This window comes from Mycteria americana (assembly GCF_035582795.1).
Source record: "Mycteria americana isolate JAX WOST 10 ecotype Jacksonville Zoo and Gardens chromosome Z unlocalized genomic scaffold, USCA_MyAme_1.0 Scaffold_30, whole genome shotgun sequence".
Lineage (NCBI taxonomy): Eukaryota > Metazoa > Chordata > Aves > Ciconiiformes > Ciconiidae > Mycteria > Mycteria americana.
In genome coordinates, this window is record NW_027445437.1 from 177,961 (window position 1) to 199,780 (window position 21,820).

Sequence of the window (21,820 nt, forward strand, 5' to 3'; positions counted from 1 at the left end):
ATAGCTTTGTAATAAACACTGACAACTCTGGCAGGTCTAAGTACAGCTGCTAGAGTTTGCGCTTGTACTTTTGTTGAGTTGATGGTAATGCAGATGGAAAATGAATCAGTTTTAATACACAATTTCCCGCCCTGCTTTAAAATGTAGAATAACAAAGCTCCAAAAAAACGAAGACACTCCCACTCTTTAAAGATCTCTCCCTTGTAAATGGTGCACCGCTCAAATGTGGTTTGTGTACAGTGCTAATCTTCACCCAGACCAAGCTGGGTAGATGAGGGAGTTAAATCCTGCAGATAATTTTTCTATACTCTTTGCATTTTCTTCGCTAAGAGTGTACTTGGCCGTAATTAAGCAACAGTCTCCAAAGAAAAAGAAAAGGAGTGTGATTTCCTAATGGTTGACTAAATGGATCGAATTGAATGGGATGTCTTATCCCCACCCTTCAAACAGACTCGGTCTTACCTGTGGTTATGGTAACTCCGAACCGAATTACACCAACATTAATATTTAATGCTTCAAATATAGATGAAGTCTTTGATTTCTTTAAAAAAAAATATTGGGAAGAGTTGTGAACTTGAAGACCATGACTTCTGGAGCGGAAACTCACTGCTCTCTATGACTTCTCTCTTCAAAATGGTGTAAAGCCGGCAGAGTCTACAGATCATGCAGTGGCATGTTCTGTCCTCCCATAAATTCTTTTTTAAGATAAAAATTAATGGCAGGTGCAGAGAGCTTGATATCACACTCTGCTTTTGTAGTCAAAAGCTGAGCAGACTCCAGCTATTCTATGTTTCACACAGTGAAAGAAGAACTTTCTTTGTTGTCCTGACCTGCTCTGCTACGTCTGCTTCCACACTGGAACAACCAAAAATTCCTCTTTCTAAGCCATTCACAGTTGCGATATGAAGTTTAGGGAACAACTTCCAAGCTTTGTGGAAATTCACTGAATACCATCTGCAAATAACAGAAATCAAAGGATGGAAATAAAAACAAGGGACAATCCAAAAGCCTATGCAACCTGAAATGCGTGCGCCCACCGCTGCAGCTCATCTCCCCACGGTGCTGGATCGTGCTGCTCCACAACTGGGTAATCCATCCCGGCGGTAAACACATTTTTGCATTCGTGTGGTTAGTTAATTGCTGTGAATTCAGGAATATCTTCAGTTCCCATTCAAATGATGGAGGGTGTGGGTAGATGTGTGAGATGAATCGATGGCGCAGGCTCCCAGCGTGGAGGGAGCCTCGCTCCTCCGTGCCCCGCGGTCCCGGTGCCCCCGTGGTCCAGCTCAGCGTGCCGGTCCAGTGCTTGCCTAGCTAAACAACCACTGGTTCTTGCTAGCCTCCAAGAAAATGGCCTCTGGGCTAATTTTCAGCTGGATTACCGAGTCGATTAGCGAGCTGTCTTCCTGCACGACTTGTACAAGGGCTGAACGAAGGAGGGTGCAGAAGTGCTTGGCCAGAAAGGCTTGGGACCCCCCTTTTTAGCAGTAGAGAGCTGATGCATTGGGTCAGTCCTACCACGTAGCTACAGCCTAAATATGTTTTAGGATCTAAATCCGAAATAAGAACAGGTCAATTTGGATAAAGACCAGCAAGGGGAAGAGTGTATCAAATTGAAGCGGCAGGCCAGGTCCTCTTCAAGTATTAGGTCTGGCGACTTTATTGGACAGAGTTGATGTGTTAGTGCATTTTTTATGGCAATTTATTTTATATGGACAATCAAGGGAGGAAATGCTCGTTTCATCTAAGCTGAGAAGAAAAGCTGCAAGTTGCCTGGTCTATATTGAAGGCCGGATTAACTATATGGCTGTCGTTTTTAAAAACCGTTTCTTTTTGGTATGTTGGTGAAAGAGGGTACATTTAGTGCTGGAGTTATGTGAAATTCCTGTATTTTCAATTTAATATATTTTAGTATTTGTAATCAAGTTATAGTTGTTTCTTTCTTAACAGACCCATGTGTCTTTGCTTACCACGGTCCACTCTTCTCTCTAAGTCTGGATACTAAATTACTTCATAAATCTGACTGCTGGTGAGTCTTGAATTAAATTAATGGGAACATGTGTGCCAGTAAGGACAGAAAAAGTTGGACCATAAATTGTCTATTTTCTCAGCGAGTTTATCTTTCCATTAACTGTTTGTTAATTACCAGAGAACAAAACTCTTTTGCATGAAAATATATTTGCCTGGGAGTATTTTGTCTGACAGCAGGTGAAGGACTGCGGTCTGGTCCCGTAGGGACCAGGAGGGTGTTTTGACAAGTTCTGGGTATGTAAATGAAGATTTTTTTTTTTTTTTTAGCTTTGAATAACTTATTTTAAAAATTCTTCTGCTTTCCTGGAAGAGTTCCTCTAAGTTTGGTTCCTTTTTTAGCTGGTACTAGCAGAGGGACTTGATAAACTGCGAAAGAAGCTTTTTATGTTACGGGAAAGAGGAGGAGGGAGGAAATAAGACATGAAGAGTTTTGTAACAGCAGAGATGTTCCTGTGTTTTACGTGTAGCTGCTAACCGAATGGATGAGCGCTGATCAAAGGGAGTGAGGGTAAATCTTCCGTCTGCTGAGATCTGCATGAGCTTGCAAAAAAGGTTGAGAAATAAGTTAGCTACAGCACAAAAATGGTTCGCTGTTCCCAGTGTGGTGCCGTCTGTGTCGAGGATGGAGAGCTCGACATCGAGCCTGGGCTCTAAATCCAGCTGGGAAAAGGATCCTTTGTGCTAGAGGTGCTTCAACCTTTGGTATCAACCACTCCCCACGGCCCACGGTGGGACTCTTCATCTGTCAATGCAGAAGAAACACGATCTTCATTTGGGAGCTTTTTTTTTTTTTTTTTTTTTAAACAGACTTTTAAAATAATTTGCTCTTACTGAATTATGTTCATTTGTAAGGAAAAGGATATTAATTATTTACTTCGGATGGCTTCATTCTAGAAATCTAATTTCTGGCGAGGTGGTGGGACTGATCCAGGTCTTGCTGAAATCGGTGGTTTGGCACATAGTCACTAGAACAACTTAATGCATTTTTTATTAATAATAAAAACATATTGATTAGGATCTTGAGGTAGAACGAGTTGCAGAAATTTGATCAAAGTAACATTTTGGGGAGGGGGGCAGGGACGGATGCTAAACCACAACATGTTAAATTGATCCTGCTAGTACCAGCATTTGATATTTGAAAAATGTTTGCGTTCAAAGGAGTTTAGGTGGTTGGAAAAAGTACCGTTTTGTTGGACACGGTATCCCTGCAAGCCTTTCAAAATCACCTTAATGGCCTACAAAGGTCCTTCCCAGGACTAATTGTTGCTGGAGCTGTTTGGGTTTGGATAAATATGAGGCAGCAGCTCAGCATCTTCCCTGGTGAAGCACCTACCTGGTGGTCACCCCGGTCCTTTTACAGCTCCAGGTCAGTCCTTTCCTCGTGTGCTGGTGCCGGCTGCGGTGGGATTTGCCGCGTGTCCCCAACAGCCACCATGCACGGAGGCTCGTGGACACCGTGCCGAGCTTGGGACACCCGAGACCGATGGTGGCACCGGCTTAACGGCTTGTGCACCCCCAAATTCCACGTTTCACCGTCCGGTTGAGCAGGACGTCGTAATGATTGCTTTATGAACCTCAAAATAGACATACGTATGAACACAGAGAGTTACCGCGACGCGTACAGTACTTTTAAGATACCTAATTCAGATCCTTTCGGATTTAATACGTGCTTTAGAAGTGAATTAATCAGCTACCCCATAACCCAGCTGCAGTAGCATCGTTGGGGATTTCCTCCTTGAATTTGCAGCTTGTTCACACCTGCTTGTGAAATGCGGTGAAAGATTGCACCGAATTTCCCAACACCCTTTCATCTCCACTCTTAAAACCAAAATTCTGTGTATAAAGAGAGCTGCCTGTTGAAAAGATGCTCGAAACGCTGCGTTAGTAATGGCAGTTCGTGGCATCCCAATGGAACGTGGTTCATGGTACGCCTGGAAAGCAAACCGGGGCTATTGCCGATGGAAGGAAATTGAACATATTATATTCAGACTTATTATTTGTTGTTGTACAACCAACGGGAAATCAGAAAATTATACTGCTTGGTGCTCAGCGTTAACATTTTGCAGCTTTCATCCACATATTTGAGCAAATCGTCTCCCTGGCAGGGGCTGCAGCTGGTTCCGCAAGCGCAAGGGGGAAGAAGACCGTGCTTACAAATTGCAAATTATTTAATGATTTTTTTTTTTTTTTTTAAATTATATACCTTGGAGTGGGAGGGGAAGCGCTGGTGCGTAACTCGCCAGCACAGAGGCTGGCGTAGGCAGCCTGTGAGCACGTGGATTTGCTGCGCTGTGGTCCACGAGTCCTGCACGGGACGTGCTCCCCGTTGAACTGGAGCTCTCATCTCCCATCCGTAACGCTTCAAAAACTCTCGAAATAGATAATTTGCAACACACTCAGCAAATCCTGGTGCGAAGAGGCTTCAATTATATCTACCCAGGAAAAGATGACAAATATAGCAGCATTTTACATTGCTTTTCATCACTAAGATCTTCTTAAGGATGTGGAAGTGACTATAAATGACTTAAGAGTGTGAGCAGGAAATTTTGGTATGGCAATATAAAAATTTTTAGAAATCTCCATAATTCTCAGTTCTTATCAGAGTAGCTGCGATAGCACACCAGCACCTTGCCAAACACCCCACTTCTTTAGCAAAAATATATTGCGTTTTGCAGTGGATACGGTATTTCATGTGCCTTTTCCCTTCTGTTTTGTATTCTAACGGTAGCCCAACACCACAAAGGTAGAAAGATGTAACCTTGTAGTTTTAAAAAAAAAAATCTTTTCCTTTTCAGCGGAATTCCTTTGGAGAGTTTGCTTTTGCTGGATGAGGTGACGAAGAATGGGAAAAGCGGTTGCATTTGCAGCCCGGTGCATTTGTTGGGGTTGGATTTGTGGGGCTTTGCACTTTTGGAGGTTGCATTTGCGGGGCTGTGCATTTGTTGGGGTTGCGTTTGCGGGGCTTTCAGCTTATGGGGGTTGCATTTGTGGGGCTGTGCATTTATGGGGGTTGCATCTGTGGGGCTTTGCACTTATAGGGGGGTTGCATTTGTGGAGCTTTGCATTTGCAGGGCTGTGAGTTTGTTGGGGTTGCATTTGCAGGGCTTTCCACTTCTGGGGGTTGCATTTGTGGGATTTCGCACTTGTGGGGGTTGCATTTGTGGGGCTGTGCATTTGCTGAGGTTGCATCTGTGGGGTTTTGCACTTGTGGGGGTTGCGTTTGTGGGGCTGTGCATTTGTTGGGGTTGCATTTTTGGGGTCTTGCACTCGTGGGGGTTGCATTTGTGGGGCTGTGCGTTTGTTGGGGTTGCATCTGTGGAGTCTTGCACTTGTGGGGGGTGCATTTGTGGGGCTGTGCATTTGTTGGGGTTGCATCTGTGGGGTTTTGCACTTGTGGGGGTTACACTTGTGGGACTGTGCATGTCGGGGTTGCGTTTGCAGGGCTTTGCACTCCTGGGGGTTGTATTTGCGGGACTTTGCACTTATGGCAGTCGTACTTCTGGGACCATACATTTATGGGGGTTGCAGTCGTGGGGTTATGCATTTATGGGGGTTGCATCGGTGGCCCTGTGCATTTGTTGGGGTTGCATTTGCAGGGCTTTCCACTTCTGGGGGTTGCATTTGTGGGATTTCGCACTTGTGGGGGTTGCATTTGTTGGGCTGTGCATTTGTTGGGGTTGCATTTTGGGGGTTTTGCACTTGTGGGGGTTGCATTTGTGGGGCTGTGCATTTGTTGGGGTTGCATTTGTGGGGTTTTGCACTTGTGGGGGTTACACTTGTGGGACTGTGCATGTCGGGGTTGCGTTTGCAGGCCTTTGCACTCCTGGGGGTTGTATTTGCGGGACTTTGCACATATGGCAGTCGTACTTCTGGGACCATACATTTATGGGGGTTGCATCGGTGGCCCTGTGCATTTGTTGGGGTTGCATTTGCAGGACTTTCAGCTGCTGGGGGTTGCATTTGTGGGGTTTTACACTTCTGGGGGTTGCATTTACGAGGCTGTGCATTTACGGGGATTGCCTTTTCGGGTTTTTGCACTTACAGGGGTTGCGTTTGCGGACCCGTGGGTTTGTCGGGGTCGCATTTTTGGAGCTGTGCCTTTTCGGGGCCGTGCTTGAGTTCCCAGGAGCGCTGCCTGCCCCGCCCGGCGCGCCGCCGCCGCCGGACGCCAACCACACAAATAAACCCCCGAATGCGCCCGCCCGCTCCGTTCTCCCGCTGCCGGCGGCGCGGCAACCGCGGGGCGGCGGGCGCGCAGGCGCAGTGGCGGCGGGTGGCGGCGCGGGGGCGGCGGCGGCGCGGAGGCGCTCGGCTGTAGCGGCGGCGGCGGCGGCGGCGCGGGGGGGGGTGTTACCCGGATGTCGCGCATGCGCGGTGGCGGCTGGACGTGTCGGCGGCGGCCGCGGAGCGCGAGCGGCCGGAGCCGCGGCAACAACAACAACAACAACAACAACAACAAGAAGGCGGCGGCGACGGGGGCGGCCGTCACAGGGCGGCCGGGTCCCCCCCTCCCCCGCGCCGCGGGCGTGTGAGCGCCGCCCCGCCGGCCCGGCCCGGCCGCAGCCCGGGGAGGGGAGGGCGGGGGGGCGGAGGCCTGGCCCGCTCCGCCGCACCGGGGCCGGCTGAGGCGAGGGAAGGCTTCCCCCCGCCCGCCCCCCCCCCGCCGCCGCCGCCGCCGCCGCCCCTCACCACAGCCGCAGGCCGCGCCCGGAGAGCGGCCGCTCCGCCGCTGCCTGCGGCCCAGGTAACATCCGCTCTCGGCTCCCGCCCGCCCGCCGAGGCCGCCCGCAGCGCGCCCCCTCCTCCTGCCCGCCTCCCCCGCCGCCTCGGGCCCTCGGGCGCCGCCGGGCCGCGCCGCCCCGCCGAGCCGCGGCGGGGGCGTGCCGGCTGCCGCTCCGGGGAGCCGGGGCAGCGGGCTCCCCCCACCCCCCCCCCCGCCGCCCGGGGGCTTCTCCTCGGCCCCGCTGCGCTGAGTTCCCCTCCCCGGCTCCTTCCCCACCTCCCCCGCTTTCCCTGAGCGAGAAAAAAACCATGATCCCTCCCCCCCCCGGCCCTAAACTTTTAGTATGATTTTTTTTTTTAAATCTCGGTGTCCTCTCGTAAAGGCTCTCCAGCCGGCCTGTCCCCAGTTAAACTTTCGCCGGCTGCCGTTGGTGCAGACCGCTCTCTTCGTGCTCTCTCCCGCACCCTGGAAAATGCCCTGGATGGTTTTGCCTGAGCCGCTTCGCGTTTAGTGCTCCGAAATCTGCCATCTTATTTGCAATAAGAGAGAGCGGGGCTTTTAGCTGATTTTCAGACAGCGTGAGGCTGCTGAGCACAAGGGGTGTTAATTAAAGATTATTCCATCTTTACTGTTTTTCCTTCCCATCCCCGTTTCAGGGGGTGTTGGGTTTTTGGGGGAGGTTTGTGACTTGCTGCATAGTTGAGTCTTATAGGTTTTACCACGGAAGGCTGGTTAATTTATGGGGTAATCTGGTTGTGGGTTAGGTGTGTTATTACTTAGAGCCCAAATTGTACTACTGCAAACCAATTGTTGTCAAACACATACGGTCGGAGTAGGATCGCGGTGTCTTTTACCACCGCTTCTCAAATTATCTTGGTTAAGAATGGTGTGCCACTGTCAACAGGCAGGAGTGATTTCGGACTCTGCGATAGCTGTCATCGTTTAAATTGTAAGACTCTTGTACTGTTGTGACTTTGTTCGGGAATGTACGTAATTCCATGCAAGGTTGTTGAAATAGCTATACTGCCCTATAAAACTAAAGGTGTTTTCGTACTCCAGCATCATGATAAGTAGGCAACTTGTCCTTCTGGCCCTCCTCTTATCTTGGCCGGATTGTTACTGAAAGGAGTTTCTTCTCACTCTGTATTCATGAACCTCTTTTGATTTGCTTGTTGCATAAGCATGCGTGTTTAATATTGATATAGAAACTTTATTTCAAAGAGCTGAAGCCTAAAGAGAAGCAGTAAGTGTCTCAAACTGATTAGAATTCCTTTTTTAAGTAGATGGCTCTTTACATAATGCATTCAAGCGCAGCTAACACAACAGGGATGTGAGTTTTGAGAGGTATCAACAGATTTAGTGGAGAACAAAGGTGCTGAGAGCAGATCGGTCTATCCTGGTGAGGAGCAGCCTTTGCCGTGCTGTTGTTAAGGTCCTGCTGGAATTTTAGGACTCTGTTTTCCTATGTTGTTAACCTTGTGAAAAACTCTACTTTTGGTTGGGGCTGGAATTTTCCATGCTTGCTTTGCCCAGAGGTGATTTTTTTTTTTTTTTTTAAAGCTCGAACAAATGCAGAGAACATTATCCCTGTGCAGATTACAATAAAGAACAGATGTTATCTAATACACCTATCGCTAGGGTATCGAAACATGACGTACAAGTGAAAAATCACACCGCTTCTGCCTGAGCAAGGTTTGACTCTTCCTTTTATTGCTTGGCGTAGCCACAATTGTTTCCTCTGTTTGTGAGGTTTTGACAAATTACTATTTGTCCTTGTTGAAAGAAGCCTTCTGCAAGAAGATGGGTCTTGCAGGATACTCTGAGGAAGAGCTCAGTTCAGGTTTGCCGTTTTTGTCATTCTATGGCAAGGACTTCCACCACCTCCCGCCTTCTGAGCGTGATCTCTCCTGCCGGTCCCAGGTTTTCATCCCTTCCTTACCCACGGGCGCTAGGATGAGGAGGGGATGACCTCTTGCTGAATGGGTCAGCAAGGGTGCTCTCTCTCAGGTGAGGTAGTGCGAGTCTCGCTGATACGTTGCAGAAATAGATCCAGTTGTAGAGGAGTTCACTGCCCTTTCCACTCTCGTGGTGTTACGTGCAGTGGTCTTCCTTCTCTGACCATACAGAAGCCTGTATTGAAAAGAGGAGTTTTTTTGAGCTGTATAAAAATAAAAAGCAGAGAGAGGGAATGGGAAACAAAATGACAAATGCAACTTTCTAGGGTTTAAAATGTGTGCGTATGTAGTCACATCAGCATAGTAGCGCTACCTTTTTCATCGTGTCCTGCCCCCCACGCATTCAGAGGATTTGGATGTCTTTTTGACTGTTGTGTTAGTTTCTTGAAAGAGATTAAAAAACCTGGAACCTTGTGCAGCAGAAATGTTTGCTCCCTTTACAGGATCAGTCTGTTGCATTTGTAAAGGGCTTTTGAAAGCAGTTGAAGTGCACAGGTGGAAGCTGAGACGAGTAAAGATGCTGAGAGCTGCAGTTGGGCAGCTATGTCAGATCAGTTTCTTCCACAAAGAAATGGCTGCTCGCACTTTTTAACCGTGGATTATGTTGAGATGTAAGAGTTGCTACTCAGAGTTGTCTTAAAACTCTTCTCCAGTTCCTTTTATGCTGTCATGTGTCTTAAATTTTTGTACCTGCTGACAGTGAGATGAGCAGAATTGATACTGATGATTCAGATACACGCACAAAAATAGTATTCTGGGGAATGTTAGCTCTTACTGTACAGAACAGTGTGAGTGCAGGAGCTTCTTAGTACGCTTTCTCTTGCCCTTTAATGCTAATTGTTCTTATGTCTGCAAACATTTTGTTCCTGTTCACCCTTTGGGCAAGTAGATAATAGTCTAATGTGCTGGAAAGTATCTGCAGTTTAATCACTTATTCATATCTTCATCAAATCACGAGCTGCCTTTTGTTTTATTGGTTTATGGATTTTTCTTTATCATGTTTATCATAAAACTTCTACCACTGCATTATTAAACAGCAAAACTCTGTAGTAATGTTTTGGTGGTTAAAAGCTATCAAATGTATATGCTGCTTTTCTGACATCTTTGTGTTTGTCTAATTTTGGAGGCAACAGCTTATGCAAGAGCCTTTCTTGTCCTTTATTCGTGTGAAATGTTCTAACAAGATGTCAATTTGTACGCTATTCTAATTAGCCAGTTCGTTAGCATTGCATTACTGCCTGGTATCAAAATGCTGGAAATCTGTGACTGGAATGGCTGTTACTGGTAAATCATGCTCCCAGAGCATCGGTGGCAGCTTCAAGCAAATGATTCTTATTTTTTCTTTAGATATATTTTTCAAAAAATTACCTTCACATTTGTAACTTAGAAATATGTTTTTGGTCATTAAGATATTTTTTGCATTAATTCCTTTCCCTCCTCCCCCAGTATATGACTCTCCAGAACTGTACCCCCAGTATATGACTCCCCAGAACTGCAGGCTCTACATCTTTCCCTTTGGTATCATACGGCACCACAGGCCTTGATCTGGCTGTGGCCTTTCTTTGTTACTGCAATATACATGTTTTTATTTTCTTTTCTCCTTGGAAGCTCAGATGGTATGAACTTTTTTTTTTTTTTGAACACCGTAGTAGTAAGATTCACTTAAGTCGTGGCTCCTCTCAAAGGATATTCTGTCTGCAAATTTTCTGACTTGCTTAGACCTTTCTACAATATCTTACAATGGATAATGGCCAAGTTATCTTTAAGATTCATAGCATAGATAGAAATGCTGTATTGTACCTGGTGAATGCCATTAGACGCACTTAGTTGCCTTACATTATTGTCTTTAACGTCCCTTTACATGCTTGTAACGCCAGCCCTTACACAGATATACCAGTACTAAAAATTCTTAGGCTTGTATATTTATGTGCATCATAGAATATTTTTGCATAACTGCTGCTAAAAATCTGTGTTCGTATTATTTAGAATAGAATAGTTCAGTTGGAAAGGACCTATAATGATCATCTACTGATGACCGTTTGAAGTGCTCTAAGGTGACACAGGGCTGTTGTCTTATCAGTTTGTACAAAAAGATGGCAAATCTCTCTCCGCCTTGCTGTTTAAAGGCTTCCTGAGCCCCGAATGTGTCATCTCATACTTAGCATGTGTAAAATCTTTTTTTTTTTTCTTTGATTTTAACTTTGCAGACTGATTGGATTTCCATCACAACTGTTTATTTCAGGCTTCTTGTGCATGCAGTGGCAAATCCATCTTGCATTCTTCATTCGCTTCTGATTTGTCAGTGTATGCTGTGCGTTGCCCTGCCTCCCCTGTTTGGCGTGTTTATCGGCCTTCCCCACCAGCATCTCTGGACCTTCAGCACCACGTCTGTATCTGGAACCTCTTTTCTCAGCTGATCTGCAAGACTGCTTCCCTTTCTCCATCAGAAGCTTTTCCAAGTGCTGCCTTGACACCTGCAGGAACTATTTTTCCAGTTGTGCCAAGGCTGTACTATATTTTTTAACCTTTTTTTCTTTAAATACAGCACTTTGTTTTAAAAGCTAAGATCCTAAGAATTGCAAAGTGTTACTTGATCACTCCTGATCACACTACTTCTCATGTAATTTGTCCTGTGAACAATGAAGTCTCCAAGAGTCTCAAGTTGTCTCTTGTTTGAAAAATACCTAGCTTGCTGTAGAAATGTAATGAATAACATATATGCGAAGAAGGTGACATGGACGAGGTTTTGGCCTTTTGCCCATATCTTAAAAAGTAATTATCCAGCGGCATTTGGACTGTCACATTTTTAGACTGAGTTTCTTGGTGAATTTGATCCCTCTGCAGCTGCGATTGGCTTAAACCCTACTGTAAATGAATAGGGTAGTGTATCATATCAGCGTCGGGCCTGGATTAACCGTCTTGCCCAAGCTGTTGGATTGCTGATTGCCTGGATCATATTCCTTTGGGTTATGTCCCTGACTTCCAGCTCCATCCATAACCGCCTGGTTTGTCTGCGTGAGAGTATTATTTCCTTTTCTTGTTTGGGGTTGATCGTTCTCCCCAAATTGCAAAGTGTGGCTTTTGTGGGAGGAGAGGGGGAAGATAAGTGACCTGTGAGTGTAAAAAGTATTCATTTAAGGTTGTTCTTAATATGTAGAAAAGAATGTGAGTTCTTTCTAAGAACTCGCAACTTCTCAGCAAATTTCGACTGCATTAGAGAATTGGAAATGGCAATTGTTTGGAGGAAGGGATTTTTTCAGAGAAGTTTCAAAATTTGCTTGGCTGAATGGCTAGGGCACATCGACGGGGGTTTAGGTGAAGTCTTTGTATTTTTTTTACCAGCCTCTATCCTTATGTCTCAGTTGGGCTTCTGTACGACTGTAGTAATACCTCTGTAAAAACAAGGAAATCAAGTCCATGTGCTTTTTCTAACCCTGAAAAGCAGAAGAACTTTTTTCTCTTTCTAAACCCCTTGTACCTTCTTCAGAACCGTGCATGTGTGTCTGCCTACGACTGTATGCGTCTGCATGCTTTTTTGATGAAGAATTTCAAACTGCAGTATACCTCAGCAACTCTCAGGCCTCGTGTGAGGCCTTCCACATGATCCTGTCTCTTAAACACCTAGTATGCTGCCTGAAGAGTTGTTGCAAATATTTGGAAGTCAGGGCTCAAGCTGTTTTTGTTACCCTTGGTTTTTGGCATGTAAAAGCACTTGTTCTTAAGCAGTCTTGGCTTATAATATTAACTTGCTGGTGCAGCTGAAGAGATACTGGCAAACAAGGTGGAATATTAATTTTCTGTTCCATAAATGCATTGATTATCCCTTTGGGTGAGATCTCGTCTGCTTTTTGTACTTTGCTCAATTTTGTCTAGTTGATCAGGAACACCTTGCTTCCACAAAGGGGAATGCTCTCCTGGAGCTCTGAGCTAGCACTGGGTTTTCATAGCTTTTTGCAAAAGGTGCTGAACATTAAACCTGGTCTCTGTTTTCTAGGCACGCTAGTCAAATGATTGCTGTTTTGAGAGAGAGAATGTAGCAGTTGATCTGAGAACAGTGGAATAGTTTGAGTCAGTACGGTGCTTATTTTGCTTTCCTGCCCATAAGATAAATGTAAGTGCAATGAGGGCACTAGCATGAGAGCTCAGTAATGTTACTTCCACGTAGATAAGTCAATAATATATTTGATTTTAGGTCTATGAGGTAGCATACTATTATAGGTGCCTATGGTTTTAGAATCTATTTATATTGTTCAGGTAGCCATTTCTGGCAGAATTATCCACAGACATGAAAATGAGGCATGTGGCACCAGTGTTGCATTTTTAATTTTAGACAGCTGCTTCATGTTTTGAATTTCATTGCACGGGCTAAAAAGATACATCACCCTTCAGCAAGGCAGCCGTGGGGAAGTAGGATGTACGGAAGAATTATGGTATTTGTTCGAGTCTGCATCAGTCTTGGAGGAAGAGTTTCAGTTAATGGTTACTTATCGGTTCTCTGAGATAATAGCGTGCTTGCTGCAGATCATCAAAGTTGTTTTTAATTACCCCGCAATCTTAACTTCTTTTGTCTTTCAGATTTATCCCCTCTTCAGAGGGTCTTACTCTTGTTACAATACTTAGACTGTTGCAGAACGCTAGTTGTTCACTTGTTTTGTAACATACCTGTTAATACTTAGTTGTTGGAATAAATTACTTTCTATAATGTAATGAGGTACTTCTCTATAACTTTGTAATTTGCCAGCATTTACGTTAGCTTGTCCCTTTTTTTTTTTTTCTTCTGTGTTCTGGTCACATCACACTATAGCAAAAGGGGGAGAAATACCTTTTTGTTCCTTGGTGGGCCTTGGTAGGCGAAGCCGAGAGCTTCACTACATGCGCTGTCTCCTGCTGCTGCTTTTCTCGTGTTCCCTGTCTCTTCTCTCTTCCCCTTTCCCCCAAAACACTCTCTCGCCCATTGCTGTTTCCATGAAATTCCTGGGTAGAGAGAAGTAAGATCTTTGCTCAATATATTTGGCCCTACCTATTCCGCTGTAAATCTAAGCTTGAGCTGTAGTGTGGGATCACCTACTTGGGCGGGGGCCGTGCTAAGGAATGAATTTGAAGTTTCATGCTCACATCAAGTAGACGTTAAATCACACAAGCGTACTGTTGTTTTGCAGAACATCTAGCACTCCATGTCTGAGGGCATGCTGGAACCTTATCTTCAAAGGCTATGCGCTAAAAATATAACCCATTAAGATCGCATTTTGCTTTTATTTGCACACATGAAAGTAATATAGTAAGAAGGTGTTAAGGCACCTCTTGAATGTGTGACTCAGTCAAAGATAGGCTTGTAGAGCTATTTCATGAGAAACTAAATTTGTGGAACGCAAAAACTTGGCTTGTCTGCCAAATACACTAATCCTTCTGGTGGTTCAGAAGAAATACGTCACAGCATTTATCAATATGTGCCAGGTTGATAGCTGCTGACCTCAGCCCCTTTTTCTGGGGATCGAAATTGCAAGATTAAATACAGGATTTCTGTAGAGGGGACTTGTAAAGGAAGGCTCCTGAATTACCGTGCATTTACGCGCCAGCAGTGTGTAACAGTATTCAAAATCCTAAACAAGTGGCCCGGCTTTCAAAAGTGCTGAACAGTCAGAAGCTCCTATTGAGCGCAGCGGCAGCTGAGGGGTGACTCAACATTTCTGAAGATCATTCTGCTTAAATAAGGATTTATTTGCTTGATCTTAGTCTTCTGAAAGTCAGCAAGCAAAATTCTCATTCATAGTTTTAGGGGTGTAGAAGATAGAGCTGCGTGTCTAATTTTAAGCATCTCTTTATTTAAAGCTCTTTTGGCTAATAGCTTTATCTAGTCACTTATTTATGATTACTTATGCATATCTATCTGCGATGCTGTTTTACATTTAAGGAAAATGATGTTCTATTCTGTTTTAGCTGGCAAGCTTTGACGGATTTATGCGAGTGCGGGTTGCCATGGAGAATGACTGGCAGGTTAAGCTTGACTTTTAAAAGAGGCTTATTGAGTTGAAGCGCAAAAAACCCTAGCATTGAAGGAGAAACTCTAATAGCTAGGTAAAATGATCTTACTTGAACTTTTAGGTAATTGTTTTCCTTTGGGAGAAATTAGGTCCAGAAGCATCCTTACAAAAGAAGAAAACTATTGAAAATGGAGGGGGAGGGGGAGGATTTGTGATGTGGTTTTTCTTCCAAGTATACCAAAACATGCTGTATTCAAGTTGAAACTGGAGAAAATATTAAATAGGGAAGACTTTTTTGTTTCCTTTTATAATTGTGCTGGGTTTGTGTTACAATGTTCCTTTTACAAGAAGGGAAGCCATGCATTCACACTGTAGTTTGTGTGATGCGTTAACTTTCTAAATGAACATCCCACTCTTACTTTTGTGCAATGCATTTGTTTCCAACAAATAGCTGCTACTACTGTACCTCTAATAACATGGAAAATTCTAGTGCAGTAACAGGTCTTTGATTAGATGTGTTCCTCAGATAATGTGAACAAACTTTTTTCCTTCACTATTGAAATCAAATATATTTTATTTACATTGCTGAGAACAACATATTAGTTTCAGAAGGGCTTCTATTTTAAGCTTACTCAGAAAATGTCAATGTAGTAAAATCACTTGTGTGTATTTGCTGCCAGTGTCTTAGTCAGACCGCAGAGTTGGTAGAATGGTGTTAGTGGATGACTACCTGAAACCAAAGGTGCTTGAAGAACCAGAGCAGCTTTTTGACAACGTTAAACCCCTTTTCTGTGAGTGCACAAAACCTGCTGTCCTGTGTTTCTGGAGAAGCAAGATAAAGCGTAGTAATTAGCTCATTCTGAATTAAGAAAATCAGGCCAGCTCTTCTTCTAATTTGTGAATTAAAGGAAACTTCGAAAGGATGAGGTCTGCTGGCTTTGAGACTTCATGACCAGAAACCACTGCATGTTCTTAACAAATGGAGTTTAAAGGCCAAATGTGTTAGGACAGACTTATTCCTTATCTTATATTTAGGGTAATTAAGGCAGTTCTGTTTGAGACAGTTTAGAAGTGCTTCTTTAGTGACTTCCGTTGATTTGTCTTGATCCAGAAGAAGCTGGATCCAAACAAGTAAAGACAAACGTGCCAGTTGGGATTTTCATATATAAAGATACACACAGTGCTAATTTACATAGATGCATATTAAGCTAATGGCCAGGTACAATTTTTGCCTTTCTGATTAGCAGAGAGAAAGAGAATTAGTCTGAGGTCAGAACATAGCTGAACTATTTGAACAGGATTATTAAATAAAGGTGACAGATGATTCTGGTGTGCATTCATGCTTCTTCACTATTCAAATTTTGTTTAAATCAATGCCCCTTGATTCCCAGTCAGTATTTCCACTTGGTTTCATCCTACCAGTATAAAACATAGGAAATCATTGTCACTGTTCTCCTTTTCCTGATTCAGAGCCTGTTCATCTGATAATCCCTGCCTTTCTATATGTACATACTATGTGTACATGTATATAAACTATAATCTTTATTTAAATAATATTGTTACTAGGGGAAAAAAAAATCTTATATCTAAAACTGTGCAAGCAGTGTCTTAAGCATGTTTTAGCTATCATGGGACAAGCAATGCAGTTTTTTCATGTGCTTTTAATATCCTGCACTTAGCTTGAAAATAAAAGAAGCAAAAAGCCACAGACTTCCTTAGAAACATGATCTGCAATTTGTTAAAAACAATTCTAATGTAGATATTTTTTCCTCCTAGGTTTTACCAAGAGACAGTACATCTAACACTTAACTTGGATCATCTCTTGTTCATCAGCTTGAAAATCATAACAGCCCCCAAAACTGACATTTGATCTGAAAGAAAAAGCTGTGACAAATGGACAATATGTCTATTACTAACACGCCAACAAGTAATGATGCTTGTCTGAGCATTGTTCACAGCTTGATGTGCCATCGACAAGGTGGAGAGAGTGAAACTTTTGCAAAACGCGCAATTGAAAGTTTAGTTAAAAAGCTAAAGGAGAAAAAAGATGAATTGGATTCTTTGATTACAGCTATAACCACAAATGGAGCTCATCCTAGCAAGTGTGTTACAATACAGAGAACGCTGGATGGGAGGCTTCAGGTTAGTACAAGTGAAAATCAGATGTTTTCCTCCTAGTGAAGCTGGAGCAAAAGTGAGTGACGCAGGATCCTAGAGTGTTGAGGAAGAGTAGCTCTTCTCTTGCATCCCCCCTTGCCCCCATTTGTAGGCACGTTTTGTGGCTGGAGCTCTGGACTGCTGCAGTAGTTGATTATTTTTTTTCAAAAGGAGCAGAAGGCGTTGGATCAGCCGTTCTAAACGAGTGTGTGTGTGGCAGTAAACAGCAGGGTCACGTAACAAATTCGGCTGTTTATCCTGGTATTTTCACTACAAGCTTCTGTTAGCTCTGTGTTGGTCAGCAGTGTGAAGAAAGACCTATGATCCCTTGCTAAGGTACTCCAAGGAGTCTGCACTGAGGACTTATGTTAGCCTTATATCATCAGTACTCAGTACCTATATAGCTTGGGTTGCGATTTCCTTGTTCCAGGACAGATGTCATGTTTGCTGGCTAGCTTTCTATCTACCCTAGAAGCTTTTTTTTTTTTTGTCAGTATAATGGATTGGCATTCTTCTACTCGTAAATTCCTTATAGTGTAGCTTAGTGCCTCGTTCCTCTTCTTCTGGGGCAAAGCTCCTTCATCATCCATGGTGGGGAAGGTGACCATACATACTACATTAAGCACAAATTCTGCTTCTGCCATTTTGTATCCAGTATTTTTTCTTAAGAATCACAGTGTTGACTTAACCGTAGCAAAACCCTAATAGAAATTTATTTCTTTTAAGTACAGAACTTGGGTAAACTGTACACCACCTTTTTTTTCATATTTTGATGATGGAGAGAGGTTGTGTTGTTGTTTGTCCTCTTCCAGCTTTGCTCCTCACTATGTATAGCAAAATGTCTTGCTACTTTCCCAATCAACTTTTGTGTCTAACTTTTTAGGTGGCTGGTCGCAAGGGATTCCCTCATGTGATTTACGCTCGTCTTTGGAGGTGGCCTGATCTTCATAAAAATGAACTCAAGCATGTTAAATATTGTCAGTATGCTTTTGACTTAAAATGTGACAGTGTCTGTGTAAATCCTTACCATTATGAGCGTGTAGTATCGCCTGGCATCGGTAAGTAGACTCTTGATTTAAAATGGCACAGTGGGAATAAAATGTAAAATGTTTTCCTTTCGAGTGTAGAAAATACAGGCCTAAATTAGAAACATTAACTTTTAATGATCTAATTATAAATTACTCTCATATGCTCTTGTCCATCTTCTTAATGGAATTATTCTTTTACCTTTATTCCAAATTTGAAAGAACAATTTGTGGCTTTTGTTTAAGCCTTTCTGTTGGCTTTGCACACAGTTCTTACAGTTAGTGTGTGTCCCAGGAATAACTTAGCATTGAGACTTGGGTTGTGATGGAGGGGGTATAATATGTAGAGTCTGTAGTACTGATTTGTAAAGTCTTATAAACTTAATGTTCAAACGTTGCTGAAGATCTCTGCTCATATAATTCTCCACATCCCCTTTTCTTTTTCTTCTTTTTAAAGATCTCTCAGGACTGACACTACAGAGTTCTGGTAAGTAGTTCTGTTTACTATTGCATTTCTATGGGCACAAACTGTGTTAAACTCTTCAGTACGTACACAGTCTATTCCTGTGTATCTCCTTGGGAGGGAGTAGAGAGAGCAGATGGAAATGCGTTTGTCTCTCCGGTTTTGGAAAACCAGCTAAGTAGCATATGAGAGGCAAGTATTGATAAATTATTTAAATTGAGGCTTCAGCGCAGCTTGTAGGTATGTTCTGGTTTTGTTGCCTGTAACTTATAAACCCCAACAAAAAAGAAAAACAAAAACCTCTCTGTTGAATGCTGCTAATTGGAAAAAAAAACAACAAACCAAACACCCAAAAACATGTGCACCTGTATGATATACTAATTAAATTAATTGGGAATAATAGATGCTTATGATTTAATAACTAGTTTAATAAGAAAATAATAGAAATTCTGTAATTAATATGCAACTGAATGAGGCAGTCTAATATTCTTGCTCTCCCTGAAACTTGAGAGAAATTGGACATTAAATGTCCAATGAACATTATTCAGAAATCTGAGATTGTGCAGCTTTATTTCAAAACTGATTTTTTTCACTTCCAGAAGAAATTCCTAGAGAAGGAAATTTGGGTAATCCAATGTTTTTAGCACGTTATTAGAAGCAGTCAAGCAAAAATGACTTAAAAAAAAAAAAAAAAAGCAAACCACCCGACAAACTGTTAACTTCACAAGCTTTAACTTGCGTGCTCATCTCTGCTAATTTGCATTGTTACCTATGTCTTCTGAAAAGTGATCCTTTTGTACAGAGTCAAAGCTTACCAGCCAGCAGTTAAATACGTGTTTCCTTGTCGTGCTGCTGTTTTTGCAGCAGGAAACAGAAAATTACTGTCAGATTTTAATATATTTAAGGCTGCTTTAAAAATGAGCATGGGAGCTAATGTAGTGCAAGAGTTTTACTTGAACATGCTCAATAGGATATATAGAAATAAATTCTTGTAGCGGCAGTGGTAGTAATTTCCTTACGCTGTGTGTGGAATATTCTGAATTGGTGGCTACATTGTTAAATATAGAGTAGTGTTATATTGTCTTTGAATGTGAATTTGATGTTTCTAGTCAGTTTGGATGCGAGTTGCTTAAAATTACTTAAGGGATGCATGAAGTTTTTTATGTGCTGTGTTCATGAATTACATTTTTTTTCAGAGCAGCTTTATGTATGTTCGTGCTTGTATACTAGGAATTGGTTTGTTAGCTACTGCATTAACATATATTTAGCTGCTTGACAAAAAGCATGCTTTTCCCTTTTATTAACCATGTCCAATCACACAATGATGGACTAGAAAACAAAATGCTATTGGAGTCTACTACTGTGGCACTAAACTGCTTGTTTGATAGCAGCAAGCAAAATAAACAGTTTGCTTTTCCATCTAGTTATGCTTCAAAATTTCCTGCTGCTGACTTGAAGTGTTTATTTGTAATTTAGAGGAGTGCTTTAGCAATGTTTATATAGGTTAAATCCTCCCCCCGGTAGTTTTAATAGCATTGTTATTGCTTGAAAGTAGTAGTGCCATTTGTAGTTAAATCCTGAAAATAGATTTGCTTTGCATGTTTAACTGTTCGCTTCTTCACAGCACCATCAAGCATGTTGGTGAAAGACGAATACGTTCATGACTACGAGGGGCAGCCGTCATTGTCTTCTGCCGAAGGCCATTCAGTCCAAACCATCCAGCATCCGCCAAGTAACAGGGCATCTACAGAGCCTTATAGCACCCCAGCCATGTTAGCTCCTACTGAGGCTAGCACTACCAGCACCACTAATTTTCCCAACATTCCTGTGGCTTCAACAAGTAAGATCATCGAGATTATATGAAATACTAAACTGTAAAAATGTGAAAGCTCAAAGATAACCACTGATTTTTGCCAAAGTAGATCTTGCACTGGAACTGTGCTGCTGCCACGCTACACTGATAAAGCATGTGGCAATATGATCTAGGCAGTCTCGTAAGTGTTAACGTAAGGTTTTAACTTGGAGCATAATTTGAGTAACTTTTCCTGGTGACCCAGACTTTTTTCAATGAGACTGATGCTACATGAGTGTTAGAAGACTCTTTTGGATATGCCAAAGGTTCAGTGATATAATGTTAAAACAATTGACCACTGACAAAACATTATGGCTATTACTGGAATAATTGCTGTAGGAATGGAAGAATTTTATTATTTTATTGCAACAGCAAGCAGGACAACAAACGGATATACTGTAAGGTGGCAGTATCGAGAGGTTTTCAGACAATTCTTTAGTGTTCTACAGCTGACAAAATGAATCTTCTGGTTTTAACTTGATTATTTTTATAAAGGCCCACTGTATTACCGAAGTAACAGCCCTAATTAATATTTTCATGAGTCCGTTGGAGTGCTGCGTTGAAGTTTTTCTTTTCTGTGTGTATTTGGTACAAGTGGAAGAGTCTGGTTTACCAATGTCAAACCTCACACTTCACTCCAGCAGGACAGTAAAGCCGTTATGTATGCAGTGTCCTGCAGCCCTAACGTAGGGAAACCATGAAGTTTGGAGGGGTTTCACATACTCTTTGTCACTTTAATATCAAAGATGTGTGAACATAATGGATTTAATGTTCTCAAATTTGAATTATGGTGGCATGGTGTTTTGATAATGTTCTTTAATTTTAGCTGGCATTTTTTTTGCTAAAACTAACGATGGTTTTGCCAAGCTGAGATACGATGTCTGTCTTTGTCTCCAGCAGAGAGAAAAGGATAGGCAGTTTAATTGTATTGCCTTTGCACAACAGTGTATAGTCAATAACTTTTTCTCATCAGTGCTATAATTGTTGGAGCCAAGTGGACAGGAAAAAAAGCTTGGTTTTGGGTTTTAGTTCAAGTTTTCAACGTGTTAAATTCTGCTAGCCACGCCAGTTTGAGAGTGCAAGTGTACTTGTGAAACTGCTGATAGTTTAGTGTTAATGGCTGAGCTGAAGCCTTTTAAAATCAAATTCTGTTAACCTGTTCTGAAATATCTGTAGTTTTACTTTAAAGCTTAGACAATTCTTGAAATATTTATTTGGGACAAAAAAACCTCAGCAACTTTCTCAGGAAGGAGTCCAGTGATGTATGCAGCTCTATTCAAGCACTATTTTTAAAAATAAAATACTGTTCAGTGTGTTTTGGAGGAACGTAAACTTAAGCGAGTCTCCTCCTTAGGAACAGTAGTTATAACATGCTGAAAATAAGCAACCTATTGGACCTACTGCTGGCCTGTTTGGATTCATACCAAATCTACTCCAGCTATGTTATTCAATAAAACCTGTGACATCTCTTCTTCTTTCCTTTCCAACTGAAAAATGAGATGTGAACAAAACAAAGATGCGGTTGATAAACAGAGTTCTCTGCATACTTTCTACTCCTAAAATATTAAGGGTGTCAAGAGTCAAAATTCGCTGATGCAAAGCATCTTGCTTCAAGTTTCCTAAGACACTCTGG

General features: G+C 42.6%; 1 protein-coding gene and 1 long non-coding RNA gene across 8 annotated transcripts in view; one reads left to right on the forward strand and one right to left on the reverse strand.

The window, feature by feature from the left end:
- Nucleotides 1-2,762: 2,762 nt before the first annotated feature.
- On the reverse strand, nucleotides 2,763-3,405 carry LOC142403030 (uncharacterized). Its single transcript, XR_012773571.1, has 3 exons — nucleotides 3,365-3,405; nucleotides 2,906-3,005; nucleotides 2,763-2,773 (listed from the first exon to the last, which is right to left on the reverse strand). It is a non-coding gene; the product is annotated as an uncharacterized LOC142403030 (long non-coding RNA).
- A 2,965-nt stretch (nucleotides 3,406-6,370) lies between these two features.
- The window catches only part of SMAD4 (SMAD family member 4), a 29,137-nt gene continuing 13,687 nt past the window's right edge, over nucleotides 6,371-21,820 (forward strand). For 3 of the 7 annotated variants that reach the window (XR_012773573.1, XM_075489136.1, XM_075489139.1), the window contains exons 1-5: nucleotides 6,372-6,775; nucleotides 16,467-16,832; nucleotides 17,731-17,905; nucleotides 18,330-18,359; nucleotides 19,960-20,175. Coding sequence is in view for 5 of the 7 variants with exons in the window: in XM_075489136.1 (XP_075345251.1) it covers nucleotides 16,584-16,832; nucleotides 17,731-17,905; nucleotides 18,330-18,359; nucleotides 19,960-20,175 (670 nt within the window). In the remaining 2 variants the exon portion in view is untranslated. Of the gene's footprint in view, nucleotides 6,776-14,767; nucleotides 14,785-16,466; nucleotides 16,833-17,730; nucleotides 17,906-18,329; nucleotides 18,360-19,959; nucleotides 20,176-21,820 lie in introns of those variants that run through there. The other 4 variants (XR_012773574.1, XM_075489134.1, XM_075489138.1 and 1 more) reach the window with 4 other exon arrangements.